Source organism: Pseudorasbora parva, chromosome 17 (genome assembly GCF_024679245.1).
Source record: "Pseudorasbora parva isolate DD20220531a chromosome 17, ASM2467924v1, whole genome shotgun sequence".
Taxonomy (NCBI): Eukaryota; Metazoa; Chordata; class Actinopteri; order Cypriniformes; family Gobionidae; genus Pseudorasbora; species Pseudorasbora parva.
Genome location: NC_090188.1, coordinates 14,986,894 through 15,007,127, shown reverse-complemented (window position 1 = coordinate 15,007,127; position 20,234 = coordinate 14,986,894). Strand labels below are relative to the sequence as shown.

Sequence of the window (20,234 nt, the reverse complement as noted above, 5' to 3'; positions counted from 1 at the left end):
CCTTTTGTTCAGTCAATTATCAACAGGCATTTTCACAGTCAGGCAGGATTTACCCAGTGAAAACCAGGCTGCACGCCATCAAGGTAAAGCAAAACATGTGAGTGGCTCTGCATATAAACCTTCCAATGTATCAAGTGTAAATAGGATTATATGTGGCTTAACAATAATCTCCTGACAGAGGATTTATTGGAAGAAAAAATACTCTCCAGGTGTGCATTTGACATACAGAGCTAATGGTCCAACTCAATTGAATGAGATGTACTGCAAACTTCACCCCACTAGGATGGCTATGTAGGGTAGATACAGGTGAATATATATTCCCAAAAGATAAAATGATGTGTAAACATTTATAACACTTTTACAAAAAATTATAAAAATACTATTCAAAGTTTGGGGTCTTGTTTTTGAAGTAAGTTTCTTATGGTGCATTTTTTTGATAAAAAATTAAATAGAAATGATGTGGAATGTTATTACAATTAAAAATTATTGTTTTCTATCTGAATATATTCTAAATATATAATGTATTTCTGGGATGACAAAGGTAAATGTTCAGCAGTCATTACTCTAATCTTCAGTGTCACATGATTCTAATATGCTGATTTGGTACTCAAGAAACATTTCTTAATATTCCAAATGTTGAAAACAGTAAAATATTTTGCTTAATATTTTTGTGAATCATTTTTAAGTACATTTTATTGAATGTAAATATCAAAATAGCAGCATTTTTTATATAAATATTTTATCACATTAAAAACATCCATGCTAATTACAAAAATTAATTTCTTTTAAAACAAAATCTTACTGACCTCAAACTTTTCAACAGTATAGTATATTCTGGCACCTCATTTATCTTATCATATGGCCTGCTGGAATTCTTGATATTAAATGGTCAATCACAGCTCTCTGTGGTCAAATATTTAGTATAGTGACTACTAAACTGCTTAAGTAATCCAGGAACCGAGTTTCCTGCAATATTGTGATGCAGATTTCATACCCATTTATCAATTTATTTTTGTCAAATATCCTTGTTGTAGGCAGAACAATGTGGTCAGGCAATTATCACCATAACATACCCCTTCAGGGTGATGCGAGACCCACTTTTTACTGACTCCTTCTAATCAGACATTAATTTAATGTGAATGTATGATGAAAAAAACCTCAAAAACAGGTCACAATATCTCCATAATTTACCATAAACGTAATTCTGTGCAGTTGGTGTTTAAACATAAGCTTTTAAAATGATAGGTTCTTACTGGTGCGTGCAGGGCAGGAGGAGGCAGGCACACTGTCATTAGCGTGGCTGGAGTCCCAGGGTACACAGCGTTCATCAAACCAGACACAGCGAACACCAGGACCAGCGCTCTGGCAAGGATCCATCTCGAGGAAGGCCTCACAGCTGGCAGGCTTATACACCAGCACATCATTCAGAATCACACCAGAGAAACCACCAAAAACGTACATTGAGCTGAGTGGAAGAGAAAACAGACCCCTTTTGTATTTCAACCCATTTGCATTGCCAAAACTATTTTCCAAAGGAAATGAGAGGATACACATTCAAGTTTTAAGTTTTTTTTTCTTTCTAACCCATGATGAGTTGTTTAACTAAATGAAATTCAGTGGAAAGAATAACCTGGGTACAGGAAGAGCACATAAACTGATGGTATCAGTGAATGGAAAGAGTCCACGTCAAGAACTTACCCATTACTGACAACTGCTGTGTGTCCAAAACGGTTGACATCACGATGAAGACTGGGATTTGGAAGAACGGTCCACTCATCACATGCTGCAAAGCACACATGCAAATAAATAAAGAATAGATATGCACAATGTATATCCATACTGGTTAATAGATGATATTATAAATAAATTACTTAACTTATTAATATTGGATATTCCATTGATAATACTATTTTTTCAATATTTTTACATTTAACAAAAGTTTAGGCAAGTAAGTATTGATTCAGCGTATTGATTCATGATTTGGATTGCGTGTCAAACTGCCAATATGCTAAAATCCCGTGACATTGGCGATCCGAATCATGAATCAATACGCCGATTCATAACCGTTCAAATCTTTATTAGAGGATTGAAAACAAACACGGAAGAGAAAACAATGCTGAATAAAGTCGTTTTTTTTTTTTACTTTTGGACCAAAATGTATTTCCGATGCTTCAAGAGTCACACATGCTTCTGCACAGCTTCAACTGATGTCACACAAGGACTACTTTGATGATGTTTTTATTATATAAATATATAATAAATATAAAATATCTTGAACTGTATTCTGAAGATGAACGGAGGTCTTACGGGTTTGGAACGAGATTAGGGTGAGTCATTAAAGGTGCACTATGCAGCTTTCCGTCCACTGGAGGGTGCCTATTCAAAACAAATGTGTAGTTTGATGAAGCAAAGTGTGAGCGCAGCATCTTGGGAGATGTGGTCTTCTCATCACAGCCGGTGGTAAATAGGACTCGGGCAGAAATCACGTTCATGCATGCGGTTATTAACGTTACTGTAGTCTAAAGCAGAGCAGGACCGAGTGTTGTGGACCTGACCACAGCTGCTGGAGCGATTGTTAAACAAATACCCGCCTCGCGAATACCGGGACTTTTATTATGACGGGACGGGACACATTCGCCGGGCGCCTGCACAGATCCGCTCTTCCGGTTATGATTTTGAGGTAATGCAGCTCTGTTTATCATATTAGATACATTTAAGTGTGTTTAAAACGATGTTATGACGTTACTCCGTGCGTTCACTTGTTCACACTGCTAAGAGTAAAGCGCTCCTGCCAAATAAAAGCCGAAACCGAGGGTAACGCAGATATGACGCAATTGACAGGCGACTCCCTCAAATGCAATGCTGAAACGTCCATGTCCTTAGTTAAAATAGCAATTTTCTCACAATTTACAAATAGTTGGAAACTTCTGGGATATTGTAGGTACTCAACTGAACAAAATATATAACACCGGCCTAGGGGTTTTACCGCAAAAATACTACATTAGTACACCTTTAATTACATAAATTTTCTTTTTAGGTGAACTAACCCTTTAAATATCCATCTGTACCTCACATTGAACTATGGAATGGCTTTAGAACACTTATAATATAGTGCATGAAGTTGATTGTTTAATAATATTTTTTTTGCCTTTTGTGGGGCACTGGGGCTTAACAATAACACAGAATATTATACACACAGTATCGGATTTGGATTGGTCCTGTCTGATTGATACCTGATCTGGCAAATTATGGCGGATTGGAGCCAATACCGATACTGAGTATCGGATCGGTGCATCCCTAATGCAAACCAGACCTTTCTACTGACAGAGTAATCCGTGTCTGTTTAACTGTACGTGTTTGTCCAGGTTACATGAGCTCTGTGGCATATGTTTCTCTCGGGCTGCCAGATCGGACACACTCTCTGCTCGTTACACGCTCTTTAATTCAGTAATTAGCCGCGCTCATGGTCAGTTAATCAGTAGGGAGAGGAAACCAAAGACTCTCTTTACGTTCTACAGGCTTTCCTGCTTGTAAATACATTAACGTGCATATACACATACAGACAGATGTGTCAAGAAAACACACAGCATATACACCGTTAACAACCCCTTGAGCATGGATGTTTTCCTACATGAGATTCTCAACAATACACAGTTCACAGGAAAGAGAGAAAGACAGAGAAACAACTGTCGCATCTAACATCTCACAGCCTCCCTACAGAACCACTAATGACAGCAGCAGAGATTAACGCCACACATTACATGTGCTCAAGCATAGCACTGCATCACCATAATACCACCATCACAACAACAGTTCTGTCTAGTGATAGTGAACAAAGATGACTGCAAAAGAGAAGAAAAACACTCATAGGGCATACTTTTTACAGGACCTTGTATTAGTTAATCAGAGTCGCTGATATCAAAATAACAACGGAAATCGCCCATTTCACCCCAATTTTACACTGTCACTATAACAAAAAATACCCTACATTTGAAGTTCGGGGTTGATATGATTTTTTCATGATTTTCGAAAGAAGCCTCTTATGTTCAAGGCTGCATTTGTTTAATCAAGAATACATTAAAACAGTAATATGTGATATATTGTTACCATTTAAAAATAACTGTTTGCCATTTTAATATATTTTAGAATGTAATTTACTCCTGTGATGGCAAAGCTGAATTTTCAGCAGCCATTACTCTAGTTTTCAGTGCCATGTGATGCTTTAGAAATCATTTTAATATGCTGATTTGGTACTCAAGTAATATTTATTATTATTATCAATTACGAAAACAGTTGTCAGTATGAAAATATGGTCAGTATGAGAAACACTGTTAATGAGAGGACGAGCACTAGACTGTTGCAGGATAGTGGGGAGATATGTTTATTTATTATTCAGAATGCACAAAAAATATATAGTACCATTTCAGGAACGTGTAAGGTAGTAAGTTAAAGCGTCTAACATTAGGTCTCTGTTCCATTCTGCTGCAGGCAGCTCGTATGGATTGACGTTTTTGATATCATCCAGCTCCTCTAAATACCTCTGCCTGGCGCTGGTAGCAATTTCTCCCTGTAGTTAACCATTTCTTTTTATTTTCCATTTTAAAATGTCTCCGTTTAAACGACGCTCTTACAGTGTTGCCCCTGGCAACCGATAGCGACGGATCCCAAAATGGTGGACGGGCCCAAAAACCGCCCAACTTGTCACGTAACATCAAGCTACCATGACGTATGTCCTCATTCTCATTAGTATCGCATATGTCGATACTTCAAATGTCCCGAAAACTAGTTTGGAAACACTTTTTGTCGAGAAAAAGGGCTTCACGGGTGTCACATGAAAGATTATATACAGCGTCAAAATTGCTTAAATCACCTTTCTTTCCCATTCTGACATTCAGTTTGGAGTTCAGAAGATTGTCTTGACAAGGACCACACCCCTAAATGCATTGAAGCAACTTCCATGTGATTGGTTGATTAGACAGCTGACTCGTTGCCTCGCTGCCTTATCAGACAATGAATTGTAAGGAAGGGTTTTGTGCGTGAAGGCACCTCACAAAACTAATTTCGGACAGACTTCTAAGGCAGGGTAACAGTTTAATGATCTACAGCTAAACAGAGCAAGCTTTGGTGAGAACTAAACACATTTTTACTTCATTAGTAATTTCTCGCTAGAAATGACTTCAGAAGTGGAAAATATTGGTTAAAAAAAAAAAACATACATTTACACACAAACTGACCCGCAAATGCAACTTTCGGACGCCATTTTGTTTTCCCCAGCTCAACTATCACTGAATGGAAAGCACAGGATTGTGGGATACCAAACATAACGAAGGATACATGTACGCTGCCTTCAAAAATCAGATGAAGGTATCTCAGGAGACAGGAAGTGAAGCAAACAATAGATTCGGATGTTGCTTGATGCCTTCCTGCCTTCAAATGTGTCCTCCGAAGGCAGCATTTTCCAGGTTTCGGACGCAGCCAATGCTTACTTAGAAACATTTCTTACATTACATGTCCACAGGACAAAACAATTATATAATTGCATTAATGAGAAATTAAACAGGTGTTCCTTATAATCCTTTAGGTAAGTGTAGTGTACATTTAAATCACTGCCATGGCATTAATATGTACATTTGCCATTTACCCCTCAGAGTCGAGAAAGTGTGGCCAGGTGGCAAACAGCTCTCGAGTGCAGTACTGATTGAGCTGCTGTTTAACTAAGATCACACCAGCATGCACACAAAATTTTATCTCAGAAAACAGACCAAATGGCCACCCAAAAAAGGTTTTAGCTAATCTCTGACACCTGCAACTCTTACAGCTTAATTAATGGACGCATCTGGAAACGTGATAAAGAAAACATTGTCTTTGAATTTAAGGGAGAGTTCATTCATTACAACTGGGTTTAATTTATTTTTGTTTGCCATGCATATGTAGTTTAATCATGCAACCTATAAACTGCTGTGGGAGCTGCTTGTGAACAAAAAATGATGGTGTGAATCACTATTAGTGTGAATTGAAAAGAAATACCACTCTATACTTATCAAGCTATAACTTTTTTTAAGCATGCTGTATATACAACATGCTGTATAGGTAGTTGGCATGATAAAAGTAACCTTAAAGTAAAGATATGCCTCTAGTTCTATGAATTTAAACAGGCCTTTGAAATTTGGGAAACAACCTCTGGCAGTGATGTGTTTTTGTGTATTTTATTAATTTCTTTCAGAGTGCTTGATGCAATATGGTGATTGTGAAACACGGAACACTTCACTACATGATTTCATGGTGAACTGTGCTATTTGTCATGCTAATTAAATCAATTTCGACCAAGAACAATGCACTGTGGCTTTAATTCAGCGTGAGCAGCGCAGCAAAAATAAACTCAGCACCGTAACAATCACGGCACTGCTGCTTCTGCTTTGCTCCTGTGACGTGCTGCCGCACCGCCTCTGCATGCGGTATGAATGCTTTAATCTGTTAACATGGATGCTGAACAAAATATGCGCTGCCATCGCACTGGTTGCGTGTGCAGAGTGAAACCTTCGTCAGTTTTCTGGAAAGCTTTTTGTAAGCGGTCTCTTGCAAAAATTCTGTCATAAGAAATACAACTTTAATACAAATGTAAATGGCTTTGGCAAAAAGCATCTGCAAATGTATACATGTAAAATGTTTCTCAAAGACCAACATTGAAAGCCACCACAGTTTTCTGGCTGAAGTAATTCAATACCTAAGTTCAAAACCTGTACAGATCTAACAGTGACACTGCTATTCACTCAAATGGTAAAACTGCTCCTGATTGTCATCGTTGGCTCTGCCTAGATTTCATTTCCTCACAGGATATTGGCTCAACTCCCATAGCTAATGTACAGGAGAAAAAGAAACGGAGAGAAGAAACACTGGATGACAGGAGCAGATAGAGCAGAGGTAGAGAACAGTAGATGCAGTAAGAAGGAAACCAATTCCATTTTAATTGCAAGCTTAATAAAATATGTTTTTTGTGCTGAGGCAATCTGCTACCTAGTCTGTTGGTTGTATTAAAACAAAAGGTCTATGCAAAAAAAAAAAAAAAAAAAAAAAAAACACTTATTCACAGCGCCTCTCAGCCAGAGCGTTACAATTTTAATTAGGGTTCATTTTCCCTGAATCTAATTAGAGGTACGCGTGTTGGGAAAGACATGGCAAGAGGGTACACAAATGAAAACCACTTTCTGTGTCATCTTGAATTCAGTTACTCAAAGAAAGAAAGAAAGAAAGAAAGAAAGAAAGAAAGAAAGAAAGAAAGAAAGAAAGAAAGAAAGAAAGAAAGAAAGAAAGAAAGAAAGAAAGAAAGAAAGAAAGAAAGAAAGAAAGAAAGAAAGAAAGAAAGAAAGAAAGAAAGAAAGAAAGAAAGAAAGAAAGAAAGATTTTTTCTTCTGCTCTTCTTATTATTCTTCTGCTCTTGGGCAAAAAGAGCTGAGGGTTAAGGACAGGACAGGGATCCTGCCACAGGTGGTAATTAAATAACATATAAAGCTCATTAACGCAAACAAAAGAAGAGAAAATAAAGACATTTCGCATTCTACAGACTACACGTATACACAAATATGTCACTGGCAACGTTGGGGTTAACGGCAAGTCATCATAGGTAAGTTGCTGGCATTAGCTTTTGGATCTCAGGTTTTCCAAAGATATGTCACCAAACCGTTAAAGTCTTTTATTACACGGCTCTGTGAAATACTTGATTCTGATTGGTCAATCGCGCATTCCAGTGGTACGTTATTTCCAGATAACACCCGCTCATACGGGTACTACGAGTTATCTTGACCGGATCTAGTTCTATGCTTAACGCTGGCGCCATCTTGTGGCTTAAACAGCCATGGGTTACAATGGAAGATTTCAAGGCATGTTTCCTTTTTTAACGTTTTTAATATAGATATTTTTCTTACACAAACGCATCGATCCGAATCAGAAGGCTCTATTAACCCATCGGAGTCGTGTGGAGCACGTTATTTGACGGACAGCTGCATTTTTTATGGACTTCAAACAACTACAACAACTGCTGGGATTAACGTTAGCCTGGACTTTTTAAATATAACTCCGATTGTATTTGTCTGAAAGAAGAATGTCATATACGTCTACGATAACTTGACGGTGAGTAAATCATAGGCTTGGTTTCATTTTTGGGTGAACTAACCCTTTCAGCATTTATTTTCAACATTTAGCAAGGGCATATGGCAAATCTTCAGCAATAGATAAAGGCTTAAAGCAGATTGGAACTGTTTTCCCTCGCGGAAGCTTTGCGTAAGAGCTAATAAAGTATTTAATCTCGAGACAATATTTTGTGTCTAATAATTATTTATTTGAGACTAGTAGCCGTGTAATAAGCGGGATAATGTACACCCAGCCGGTTTTTACCAGAGTGATGCAAGACCTGATCACTCTGTCGGGGTTTATTCTGCGATAACAACCGGCTGGGTGTACATTATCCCTTACTTACTGAATATCCAGTATGGCATGAGTTTTGAAACATTGAAGGTAAGTGTAAAGCTGATACTATTCAGACTCATTTTAGTATTTTGGTTTTATGTATTGTCAGAAACTTGCATGTGTCATTATATTATTAACATTGTCCCAAATCAAGCTTAAATGTTTTTACACCAGCTAATGTCAGGAATTTGTGTTTTGCCAGTAATTAATAGTCACATCGGATGCATCTGCACTCTAAATAATGCTGGGTTGTTTTTTAACCCAAAATGCTGGGTTAAGACTGTTGGGAAATTTTTGTTGGTTTATTTGATCACATTTTAAACACCATTGGGTAGTTTCAAATTTCCAGTCGTTGGGTTAAATGGGGACTGCTGGGTCGCAATGCTTGGTTGATTCTACCCAACGCTTGGTTGTTTCACGTGCTTCCAGCCTTGATTCGTTTAAATTCGCTCCCAAATTGTCATTTAGAAAGGACATTGCAAAAGGCAAAGCCACTGGTTGCAGATCTTTTAAGATCAGTTCATATGTTTTCATTAACAATCATTTTAATTAGCATAATTATAGTTTTTTTTTTTCTTCGCGGCAACAACTCTTAAGCTTACATGACGTTAAGACGACAAAAGTTTTACCTCAGAATCCGATGCAATGTACTAACTAGTGTTAGTTTAGGTAACGTTAGGCATGCATGTGAGACGATAGATTAATATAGTTTGTGATTACACGGAACCACGATACCCTTATGAAAATGAACCATGGATTTATGTAGGGATGTCACAAGTAGCGGTACTTCAGTACCAAGTAAGTTACATTCTGAAATTTAAAAAATGTGATGATAGCCTATCTGTAATATAGCATCGACTCACAAGTAGCCTACACTATATTTGGTCCCACAGCTGCGTTCAGTCGCATCACGCAGGGTTCCAGACTGTAGCCGAATATATACCAGTGTCTGTATTGAATACTATTTAAATATTACTCTTCCATGTTTTGCATCTCTGTGTGAATGACGGGGCGTTTGCATGCGCCACACACGCTCGCTGTCTTTTTAGCCTCTGCCGTGTCACTGAGTACATGAGAATTTACCGTTTCATTTGAGAAAACTGTCATATGAACACAGACACTCAAAGGGCAGGGCAACCCATCAAAATAAAAGTTCGATTTAACACGAATAAACTGACTGAATATATTAGGTTTGTAGTTGTCATTGTTGCCAATTTTAACACATTTGTGTGTTGTACCATTTGTCAAAAAATAAAAATGATTGCTTTAACAGTCTAAACATGCATTCTTCATTTGTTCTTTCATGATTGTCTAGTTTTACAGTAGGCTGATACACAGGAGAAATGTTAAGAACAACCCAGCAAGAATAACCCAGAATAGCAAATCCATTAATGGTAAAATTTGACCACATTTTGGGTTTTCTCAACAGCCCAACCTGCTGGGTTAAAATGCCACTGGGTTAATTTAACCCAGCATGTGTTCTGTCCAATATTTACCCAGCGCTGGGTTGCCAATTAGTTTGTTTTTAACCCAGCCATTTTTAGAGTGTGAAGTACAGCATTATATTTTCACCAACTTAAAAGTTATTGTACAGGTTATTGTACAACTTACAAGTTTATTGTAGCTATGTGGGCAATCAGTTTAACCTGTTGTTTAATACATTTGGCCAAAATCTGATGTTATAAAAGTGCTATAGACAGGCTGAGTTGGCTATAATTAGAGGGCAAACACCAGACTGGCACTCTTCTTGGCTCCTCAAATACATGAAGCATTTGTTTTTACAAACATTTTTTTTTTTTTTTTTTTAAAGTGATAAAAAATTAAACTTAGTTAAACATCACATTTGTGCTTTTTTTATTATTATTGCTTCGTCCTGACTGTACAGCCACAAATTTGCATTTTCTTCAGCCTAAGGCTTATTCATTTCATTTTTGGTGGAAAAGGGCCATTACATTTGCCACATCTGCTGTGGAATAAAAACAAATCCTCTGCCGTGAAGGTTTTTTTTATTTTCTATAATTTCACTGTGTGGGGAATTGGAAAATCGGGGGCCCTGTTAACTTTCGTTAAACACGCCAGAGGTGGGTTCGATCTGCCCTTATATAGTTGTTGTTGTTTTGTTTTTTGTTTTCTCATTACAATCAAATGTGTTCATCAGTGATTTTATATCAAGAGCAGGGTCATGTTTGTGTGCATTTTATTTTGTGCTTTCACTGGAACGAATAGTCTCCACAATGGTACTGAAGCTGTGCACGGCTCGAGCCGCTTTCACTGTCATGGACAACAGCGACAACAAGCTCTCAGCATGATTTCAAAAGCAACACATTTTAGCGCCAGATCGCCTTTTATTTTACACAAACGACCGAAAATAATACTCTGCTAGTTAACTAGATGTGTTTAATTTTTTATAGATATATCTGTACAAAAAGAAAACACTTTTTCACTGATGTAGGCTACGACTAGCACAGATGGGAATATCCAATCTGTCCGCTTTTAATAATTTCCACTTCGGATTTATTAATTTCCACATATAAGTGAGGCCTGAAACCGATCTGAGAATATGGGAATCCATGCACTTTCTTCCTGCTTACATGTTCACGTCATATCCGATCTGTGCCATGAGGGTGGGGGGGGGGGGGGGGATTTGGTCACGTAACCATGCAGCGTAAATGCGGCCTTAGATAATGAAATCAATATGGACGTTGGCGTACGGCACGCTCAAATCCTACGGCAGCTCAGGAGGTGGTGTACGCACGTTTTGAGTTGGTGTGAAAATGTGCAGAAAAACAATTCCTAACACCACAAAACACACTGACAAAGATATGCTATATTATGACCCACTGTAAAAAAAATAAAAAATTATAAACTTCAGTGTAAACCTTTTTAATTATAAACTTTGTGTTTACTTTTTTGCAACATGGACTTCAATGTTTATTTTGCATGACTACTGGCCCGGCAGCTGCACACGGAGTGGGACTGAAAATAATTCATTTACATTTACATTTACATTTACATTTAATTCAGACTGACAAAATAATAAAAATGACATTCATCTTCTTTTAAATAATAATAATAAAATAAATAATAATGACAAGCGTGTCATTAATAATAAAAATCATGAGAAGAAAAATCTTACAAATTGTCATGCAATTATTAATGTGAACGAATGGTACTCCACATCATCACTATCGTACACCCCAATACATGTGCCGTGATACGAAATTAAATGCTAATTGTTTCAAAACATGTGCTGTAAAATAATGCATTGTGATGATAATTTCTCATCAAAACAGCTATTTAAACTGCTGGAGTGCGCTTCTCAACCCCCACACTATTAACAGTACTCGTAATTTTGGTCAATATTTTGTTTTTGTGGGTGCCTTTAATCCCACTCTTTAAACTCCCAAATAAAACAATTTAGTTTTTTTCCACTTCCATGGTGATGGTCTCGATGGGGGCGTTGACTAGTTTAGTAGTCAGGGCACTTATCAGGGAGTCCAGTTGCCCATTGACTTATGTCCTAATCAGTGTCCTGACTAGTGGACTAGTGAGATGATTGAGACCCCACGAATATTTTGGTGGGGATGCCCCTGTCTCGCCCAGGGTGCAATTCAATGTAGAACCGCTACTGCTGGGTTCATAGCATACAATATGACAAAAAACATTTATAAAGAACAGAAGAGAAGAAAAGGTTTTGGGAAGTTAGCTAGAACAAACTTATTTACAACTCTTTAATGTTTTTTCCATTTCTGCATTTCACTAGATCACAGTGATATGTATGGTGTGGCCAGCCAAATCATAAATTTGAAGATTACAAAGCTGCTTCTTTACAGCCTTAGGGAGAATACATTGAATTTGTTTTCCTGTGTTTTTTTTTTTAAATAACTTAATTTTTAAAAATAACTTTAAAAGTTATTAAAAACATACAAGTTTTATTTATTTATAGTTTTATGGAACAAAGCATTTTATGAAACAAATAAATGGCCTAGTGTTTCCCCAACAATATGTTTTCTGTTACCTGTATTATACTAAAATTTGAGATTTTTCTGGTATTATAGAACAAATAGATTTTAAGGATTTGTTGAGTTATGTGTACTTAAATCTTAAAATTTAGCTTTTAGAAAATTGAATACCTATACAAAAGCCACATTTCCACCATAGGAACTTTCCCCAAGAAACTAGGGTCTTTGGGGTGGTACTCATGTGTTTAGACCACAGGAATCAGAGTCTACAGTGAGGAAAAAAAGTATTTGAATACCCTGCTATTTTGCAAGTTCTCCCACTTGGAAACCATGGAGACAGGGCAACTGCACAGGGCACATGTGACAGGGCAACTGCACTGTATTAAGGAGAGGATGACCAGGACCATGTATTGCGAGATTTTGGAGAACAACCTCCTTCTCTCAGAGCATTGAAGATGGGTTGAGGCTGGGTCTTCCAACATGACAATAGGCGCGTTTCCATTACCCTTCAAATTGCGCATATTGAAATTGCGAATTGAAAACACGCCTAATGGAAACGCGGCAATTTCGCAAAAACTCCCATATATCGCAAAAAAGTTTTTACGCTCTCATGAGGTGGTTTTTCAGGCGATTCGAAAAAGGACATTTTCGCAAAACTGCAATGGAAACGTTTTTTTCGCATTTACATGTCACCTGTTGCGGTGACGCATTGCTGCAACATAGGGCCAATATATTATATTTCCCACTCAATTGTGTCGTAATAACAAGATAATGTAGTTAAAAGGACATATATTTTCTCATAATAAGGACTACAGGCTATATATACTGTAATTAAGACATATATTCAAGAAATTTATTAAAACAGAAAGAGCTAGTCTGTATTTTCAGCCTTACTCAAAGGCCGAGGAAACAGGCCAGTTACGCACGTCAATCCATTCCAGACGATCTTAGTTTGCTTCTTATCTAATAAACAGGCAATTAATTGATGAAACATCGATACAAATAAAAATACAATTTATACAAAACGAATTTTTTTTTTAAGAAAGACTTTCTAGAAATTAAAACTCGAAGTGATCAAAATCATGTGACCCCAGGTCTCAAACATATTGCGATTCTTACTCATCCTGCTCACTTTTCATAATCAACATATAAATTAAAATAATAATATTACAGGCTAATGTTTAGTCCTAAAGGTAGCCTATTTAGTTTCGTAGTTAGGCTATGTTTTCTTTAACCCACGGCCGATAAAAGCGCTGACGGTCTCATTTTTTCCTTCTTCCTTTAAGAGAGATGAAACAATTTACAATAATCTTGTCATTTTTAGCTATACAGATGAGTTCAAGACATAATTATAAACTATAAACTGTCTATTTTTATTTTTATTTGTGGACTCAGGGAACTAATTATTTTGCATGCACTCACTCCAAACGCGGTCTTCATTTAAAAAAAATTTTTTTTCGTTTATTAAATGCCATTTTTTTCTTTTCCAAAGCATTTCTAAAATCAATTCACATGCCCATCAAACGAAATATCTAGCCAAAATAACGAAAGTGGTAAAAAAAAAAAAAAAAAAAAAAACAACAAACATTTGAGTTACCATGCAAATTCAAACATTTCGCTCTACTCTATATGCGTCAACCTGGCGCGCGTAAGAGTCGATCATTCTTTACAGATGATGGTTCGGTTTGGAGAGAAGAGGAGACGGAGTTTTTTATTAAACTCATAAAAGACAATATAGGATTACAGTAATACTGGATGCTAAACACAGAAATGCTACATTATCATGAAGACCTTGAAGCAGATCTGACACACACACACACACACACCTCATATCCGTGCCGATTAAGTTACCTAAGGGGCTTTCCTTGCCATTAATGCTTGGATAACACACGTGTCCTTCCAATAAAAATAATGGCTAGTGGATGAGATATACAAACCTACCAAGTACCATCATTTTGGAATGACCTATCGCGAGAGGAAAGTAATATGTTTTAGTCGCATAACTGCAGCTATGGAAACGCTGTCATTTCGCAACAGTTTTTTATCGACATTTAAGAAATATCGCAAAAGTTTTTCGCAAATCTGTAATGGAAACGCAGCTATTGACCCGAAGCACACAGCCAGGATAACCAAGGAGTGGCTCTGTAAGAAGCATATCAAGGTTCATGCGTGGCCTAGCCAGTCTCCAGACCTAAACCCAATAGAGAATCTTTGGAGGGAGCTCAAATTCTGTTTTTCTCAGCGACCGGCCAGAAACCTGACTGATCTAGAGAAGATCTGTGTGGAGGAGTGGGCCAAAATCCCTCCTGCAGTGTGTGCAAACCTAGTGAACAACTACAGGAAACGTTTGACCTCTGTAATTGCAAACATAGGCTACTGTACCAAATATAAACATTGATTTTCTCAGGTGTTCAAATACTTATTTGCAGCTGTATCATACAAATAAATAGTTTTTAAAAATCATACATCGTGAATTCTGGATTTTATTTTTATATTATGTCTCTCACAGTAGACATGCACCTATGACGACAATTTCAGACCCCTCCATGAATTCTAAGTGGGAGAACTTGCAAAATAGCAGGGTGTTCAAATACTTATTTTCCTCACTTTAAATGAAGTTCCGGGTAAAAAAAATTGTGGGACAAATTGTTCTGGGTAATTTCAGTTTTAAAAAGAGGGCTAAAATAGTAAGCTTTATCAACACAAAAGAGATTAACTACTTTGCTTGTAAATTGAGGCAATCGGTTTCTGCAGGTTTTCTGTCAGTAAAAGTAAACTTAACAGTTTACAGTGTTGCAGAGGCTTTAAAGTGCCAGATGCAGTGAAAATCTGGTTTGCAAAGCAATGCAATTTAAAGAGCATAATGAGTGCACTCAATGCAAACAGTCCAATAAACAGTCATTTAAGTACAAACCGCATTCACTGCAGAAGGTCGGAAAGGTTGCCCTCTGTATCCACAAAAGGGAAAACAGAAGCTATTGTACACAAGAATTTCCAGGAAGCCTGCTGGTGATTAGAAAATTGTCTAATTTGCTACTTTAATTAATTAAGTGAGTGGAGCAGATTTTGGGCCAGCGCTTTAGTGGTAGTGATGTATATTTGGACAGACACTTGCAGCCAGAACGTGTAAAGCCAGTCAAGGCTGTCCAAGCAAACTTGTGCAATCAGACAAAGTGCTGACCAAGACTGATCACAGAGCCAACCGAGACCCAAGCCAAAAATGACCGCTCCCTGAGATCAGAACAAAACCAGCACGATCCACTAGTCCACAAGCTCTTGCTTGAGCTGCAAAACACTGCACGTAGCCGTAGAGAAGCGCCAGGTGGAAGTCATAGTTGCCAGTCTACTGTAGAAAACACTGTGGGAGGAATTCACTAAGAATGAACACAATCCCTCACTTCCTCTCATCCTTTCTCTCACTCTCACTTGGCTCCACAACCTCCTTGTCTAAGGTACTGTAAAAGATTCATAAAATAACATACACCATCTGGCCCGCTGGCATTCGACTGCTTTTTATGAGGATTTAATGATGGCTAAATATTACTGTCAGCACTGATAGGAATACTTTAAATCATTCCCTGATATTCCTCGTAAAAGTCTCCCATTCAAAAACCCACATTAGCCAAAGTTGCCAAAGGCCATAGTAAACTTATAGTGCGCACCGCTCTCCACTGGGACAATGTAAGCCATAGAGAATATCAAACAACAGTCATAAAATTCATTGTTGGCTACAAGGAATGGCAGAAAAAAAGTTGTGTATGTTAATTGGTGTTTAATATTTCAAGATAAGTGCAATGTAACAATGCACACTCTTTGTTCTCCTTATCAGCCCATTACAAATTATTATTTAAAATGTTGTCAAAGTTTATAGTGCCTGACTCTGCAGAAGAAACTCTCGTGAACTTGCAACACCTATAAGCAAAATAGATTCTGTATGCTTTTTAAAAGCTCCTTGACACAGCACCACTCAGTGTATGAAGAAATGAATGTGTACCACCAGATACCCTCAGACAGATGCCTATGACCAGACATTATAGCACATAGGTCAAAGGTTTTAGAAGTAATCCATCACAGAGTTCTTGTCTTGAGAAAGGTCATACTGGGGTTACCTGTATAGCTACGCTAACAGCCCCTCAGCTGTGTGTGTGTGCTTACAGGTTTACATATGATCTGTAATACTGGAGCAATGGGCACCTGTCTTCTAAAGCTCAAAGTATAATTTTTTTTTGTCACCACAATACGTGCACAGCCTGATTTTTCAAACTATGCACACACAGAAAAAAATGACATCAAACTATTTGAGATGGCACTGACAATATGCATCTGTGATGACAAGCGCTTGTGCAAGGAGGTTAAGAGTCTAATTCCCCGCCACTGACAAGATTTTCAGTAATTTTTTTGAGTTTATCTGGTTTTCCATATTTTCACTTTTATACTGTAGGGGGTGCTTGTTACACATCTTCTGAAAGAACACAGCATCTCCATTTACAAAAAACAATCAAAGAAGATTATCTGCGTAAACCAGAAGGTGTGGATAGAAGATTGCTTACTCACCATTAAGCTAATGTGATCATCCAACATTTAACAGCATATAAATCAAAACTAATGTCATGGATGAAATATCAAATCCACAAAGAAAGAGGTGCACGACTGTGGAAGCTTCAGGGAAATTTACGGAGTCAAACTATTCTATCTATGTTTTGATATACTCAAGAGTTCCGCTGTACACCAAACATTCACGTCAATACTGAAGTATACGTTGGGCTTAAGGCAATGTACTAACTGAGAAATAACATTACAAGTAAAAGTTTTGCAACACTCTTTAAAGGCAGCAACTCAAATAGCACACTAGAGACTTGACTTGTGACACTGGAGGCGCTGTTGAGAGTATATACGGGGAACCAGGTAGGAAGTTATTCAAGGAAGTGCATCTCTCTCTCTCTCTCTCTCTCTCTCTCTCTCTAGTTGAATATGATGTACTGAATTGTAATGTAATATGACTGGAACTAAACTTGAATAGAAAACTTTTAAATCAACTTTCTTGTGGTTCCTTGTTCCATTTGATTCATATAAAATAATTGATAATGTCATCCCTATATGTAGTGTCTCTAATGATGGATTTAAGTAAATAATTGTGATGGTTGCCTGAACTCAACCTTTTAAGGCCAAATACCGCCATAGACTTACCATTGATTTTATTTGAGTTTGGCTAACAATGTAATACTCTAATAAGCATAAAAATACATAGCCAGCACAAACACTGTGAAAAAAAGATATACCCTTTATAATTATATTAAACTTTATCAATACATTTCTGTAAGTAGATGTAAGCATTTTACTTGTGCAGTAGTGGTCTTGCATAATTGCAATGGTTGCCATATACACTTTTTTTATGAAGTGTCACCACTTTTTGTTTATCATTCAGCAACCTAGGCTCACTCTAAAAGAGTAGAGACATTTCTGCAAAATCATTTAATGATACTTCTTTCATATTTTGCAACACTTTTACAGTAAAATGTCCAGCGAGTGGTGCTAAGTGTGTTTTACCTGAAAATCGAGTCTGACAATATTTTCTGGCAAATGATTGATAAAGAAATGTGGCGCTAAAAGTTCAAAGCTCTATTGCGTTTGAAATGAATGTACCGTACCACCTACACTACCCTGACCCTTAACCTAACCAATATTGTAAAAAAAAAAAAAGAAAAAAAATATTACAAGCAAGTTTACTACATCAGAAAAAGCCATATATAAGGAGCTGGTTATGTGATGCAAACATCAAATACAAATCATGCACTACAACATTTTGTACAAGGATCTGTATGAAAATAACTATTGATTGAGATGATAATCTTTTTCTGTAATTATCATTTGTGTAAAAAAGAAATAAAACTTGTTGGGATTGTATTGCCACTAGTGTTCATTTGAGCTGGAAACTGCAGTGAAGTTTATGTATATTTAAGTTTTTGAAGTTTTGCAAAAATGTAAGTAGAGGCATGTTTTTTCCAATGAGCCTAGGTTGCCATTTAAGTTGTGTGGGACATAATTGACATTTTGTTAGCTTTGTTCACTAGGGATGCACAATTTTAGGAAAATATTTAGTTTTTCACTGATTTCACCTGATTTTTTTAGTGAAAAAAAATGTCAAGCTCTTTTTTGTAAAGAATTAAACGGACTAAGATGACTCTGGTCATTTTGTAGGGTAGTGCATATGCATAGAAAATAAATTACAAGCATATATAAATACAATAGAACATAAATATCCATGAAATAAGGTAGTGCTTTATGTTTTTCAGGTAAATTAACTGTAATAAGGTACAGACATTACAATAATCAAATGTAAAATAACACCATCACTGTATAAATTAAATATGATTCATATAATTAATACAGTTTATATTTAGCTACATTAATGATTTTCTCTCTTTTGTGGTTTGATTAACTTTGGTGACACAAACAGCTGCAGGTATATTAGGTTGCTGTCCCTTTAAGATGAATGCACGTATACAATACAAGTAATCCATTTTCTTTCTCTGACTGTATTTACGAGAAAACTCATCGAGACATTTTGTGTGCATGTTTGTTAAAAACTAACCATTAGAAAAAATATATAAAGACGACGCAACTTAATTAATAATTATATTATTATTATTATAACTTTCTCTGTTTCCACTGACAAGAGTTGAAGCTTCCAGACGCCCCACACAGCACTGACATCTTAAGACCGAGTCTGCGCAGTAGTGATTCCGGGACTGGAGTCTGTGCAGTAGAGCAGGAAGTACAGCCGTGATATCAAAAGCCCACCCACACTCTCACAGATGCAGAACAATGAATTAGTTGGTGTGAAATTAACAGTTATGGAAATGTAGAAATTAAAGCTAAAGCACCAATCTGCTCCCAAAAATCCCCAAAAAAGTCAGTTAGTGCCTCTACTAACTTTGGGGGAAAAATATTTGAAGTGTAATTTGATTGTTTCGTTTGTCTCGCGTCCATTAGAAAACATGGAGAGGTGACTATACTGGGACCGGCCACCTGGGGGGTGATCGAGGCGTGGAGGCTTCAGATATTTACAGGAGTGCTGCAGGCCTGGTTCAAACACAAATAGATAAGGCAGAGAAGGGAATTCGGCTCTGTGTGAGCAAACACAAATCATTGTGCAAGTTCCAGTCATCTTATATGTTTAAACTGAAAGGACTTAAAAACACAAGCAAATGATAAACTGTAACTCTATGATGGGTAAACCTTGCAATTTATCTGCAAATCACATAGGTTCTGAACCAGGGGGCAGCTGGCCTGTACAGATCACGGATCAAATACGATCCCTATACTACATCGCACATGCTAAAACTATTTTGTGCAACCCTATTGTAAACCTTTTTTTTTTTCTGACCAGCACAATGCATTCTGGGATTGACTTTAGAATTTGACCAGAGAAGGAATCTTAGATGGGAGCCAAATTATACCATTCAAAAAGGTTTTGAATCTTGACCATTTGATGCCTTAAATGCTGCCTATATAGAGTTTCCTAGGTTTTGTAAGAGAGCCACAGATGCTTAATTCCAAAAAGTGAAAAGTGAGAGCATTGATGAGGTGGTATGTAGACTATTTAAAGGTTCTGCACTGGGAGGTCTTCCAAAAGGGTACCACCAAAGATTTGATTACAGACACCACACATGCAGTCACTGCATCCTGTATGAGTCTTGCTTGCGTATGTCGACAATATTCTGGGAAATTCCATTATGACTCAACTGTGCATTCCAGTAGACCTCCACTGGCTTATCAGCTTTCTGTAATGAACTGTCAGTAATATCA

The 20,234-nt window shown here is 37.1% G+C and overlaps 1 protein-coding gene across 3 annotated transcripts in view; it reads right to left on the bottom strand.

The window, feature by feature from the left end:
- atrnl1a (attractin-like 1a) overlaps window positions 1-20,234 on the bottom strand; it is a 324,662-nt gene that overhangs the window by 235,467 nt on the left and 68,961 nt on the right. For all 3 annotated transcript variants that reach the window (XM_067421824.1, XM_067421822.1, XM_067421823.1), the window contains 2 exons: window positions 1,699-1,783; window positions 1,254-1,465 (listed from right to left, as the gene is read on the bottom strand). In XM_067421824.1, coding sequence (XP_067277925.1) covers window positions 1,254-1,465; window positions 1,699-1,783 — 297 coding nt within the window. The remainder of the gene's footprint in view (window positions 1-1,253; window positions 1,466-1,698; window positions 1,784-20,234) is intronic.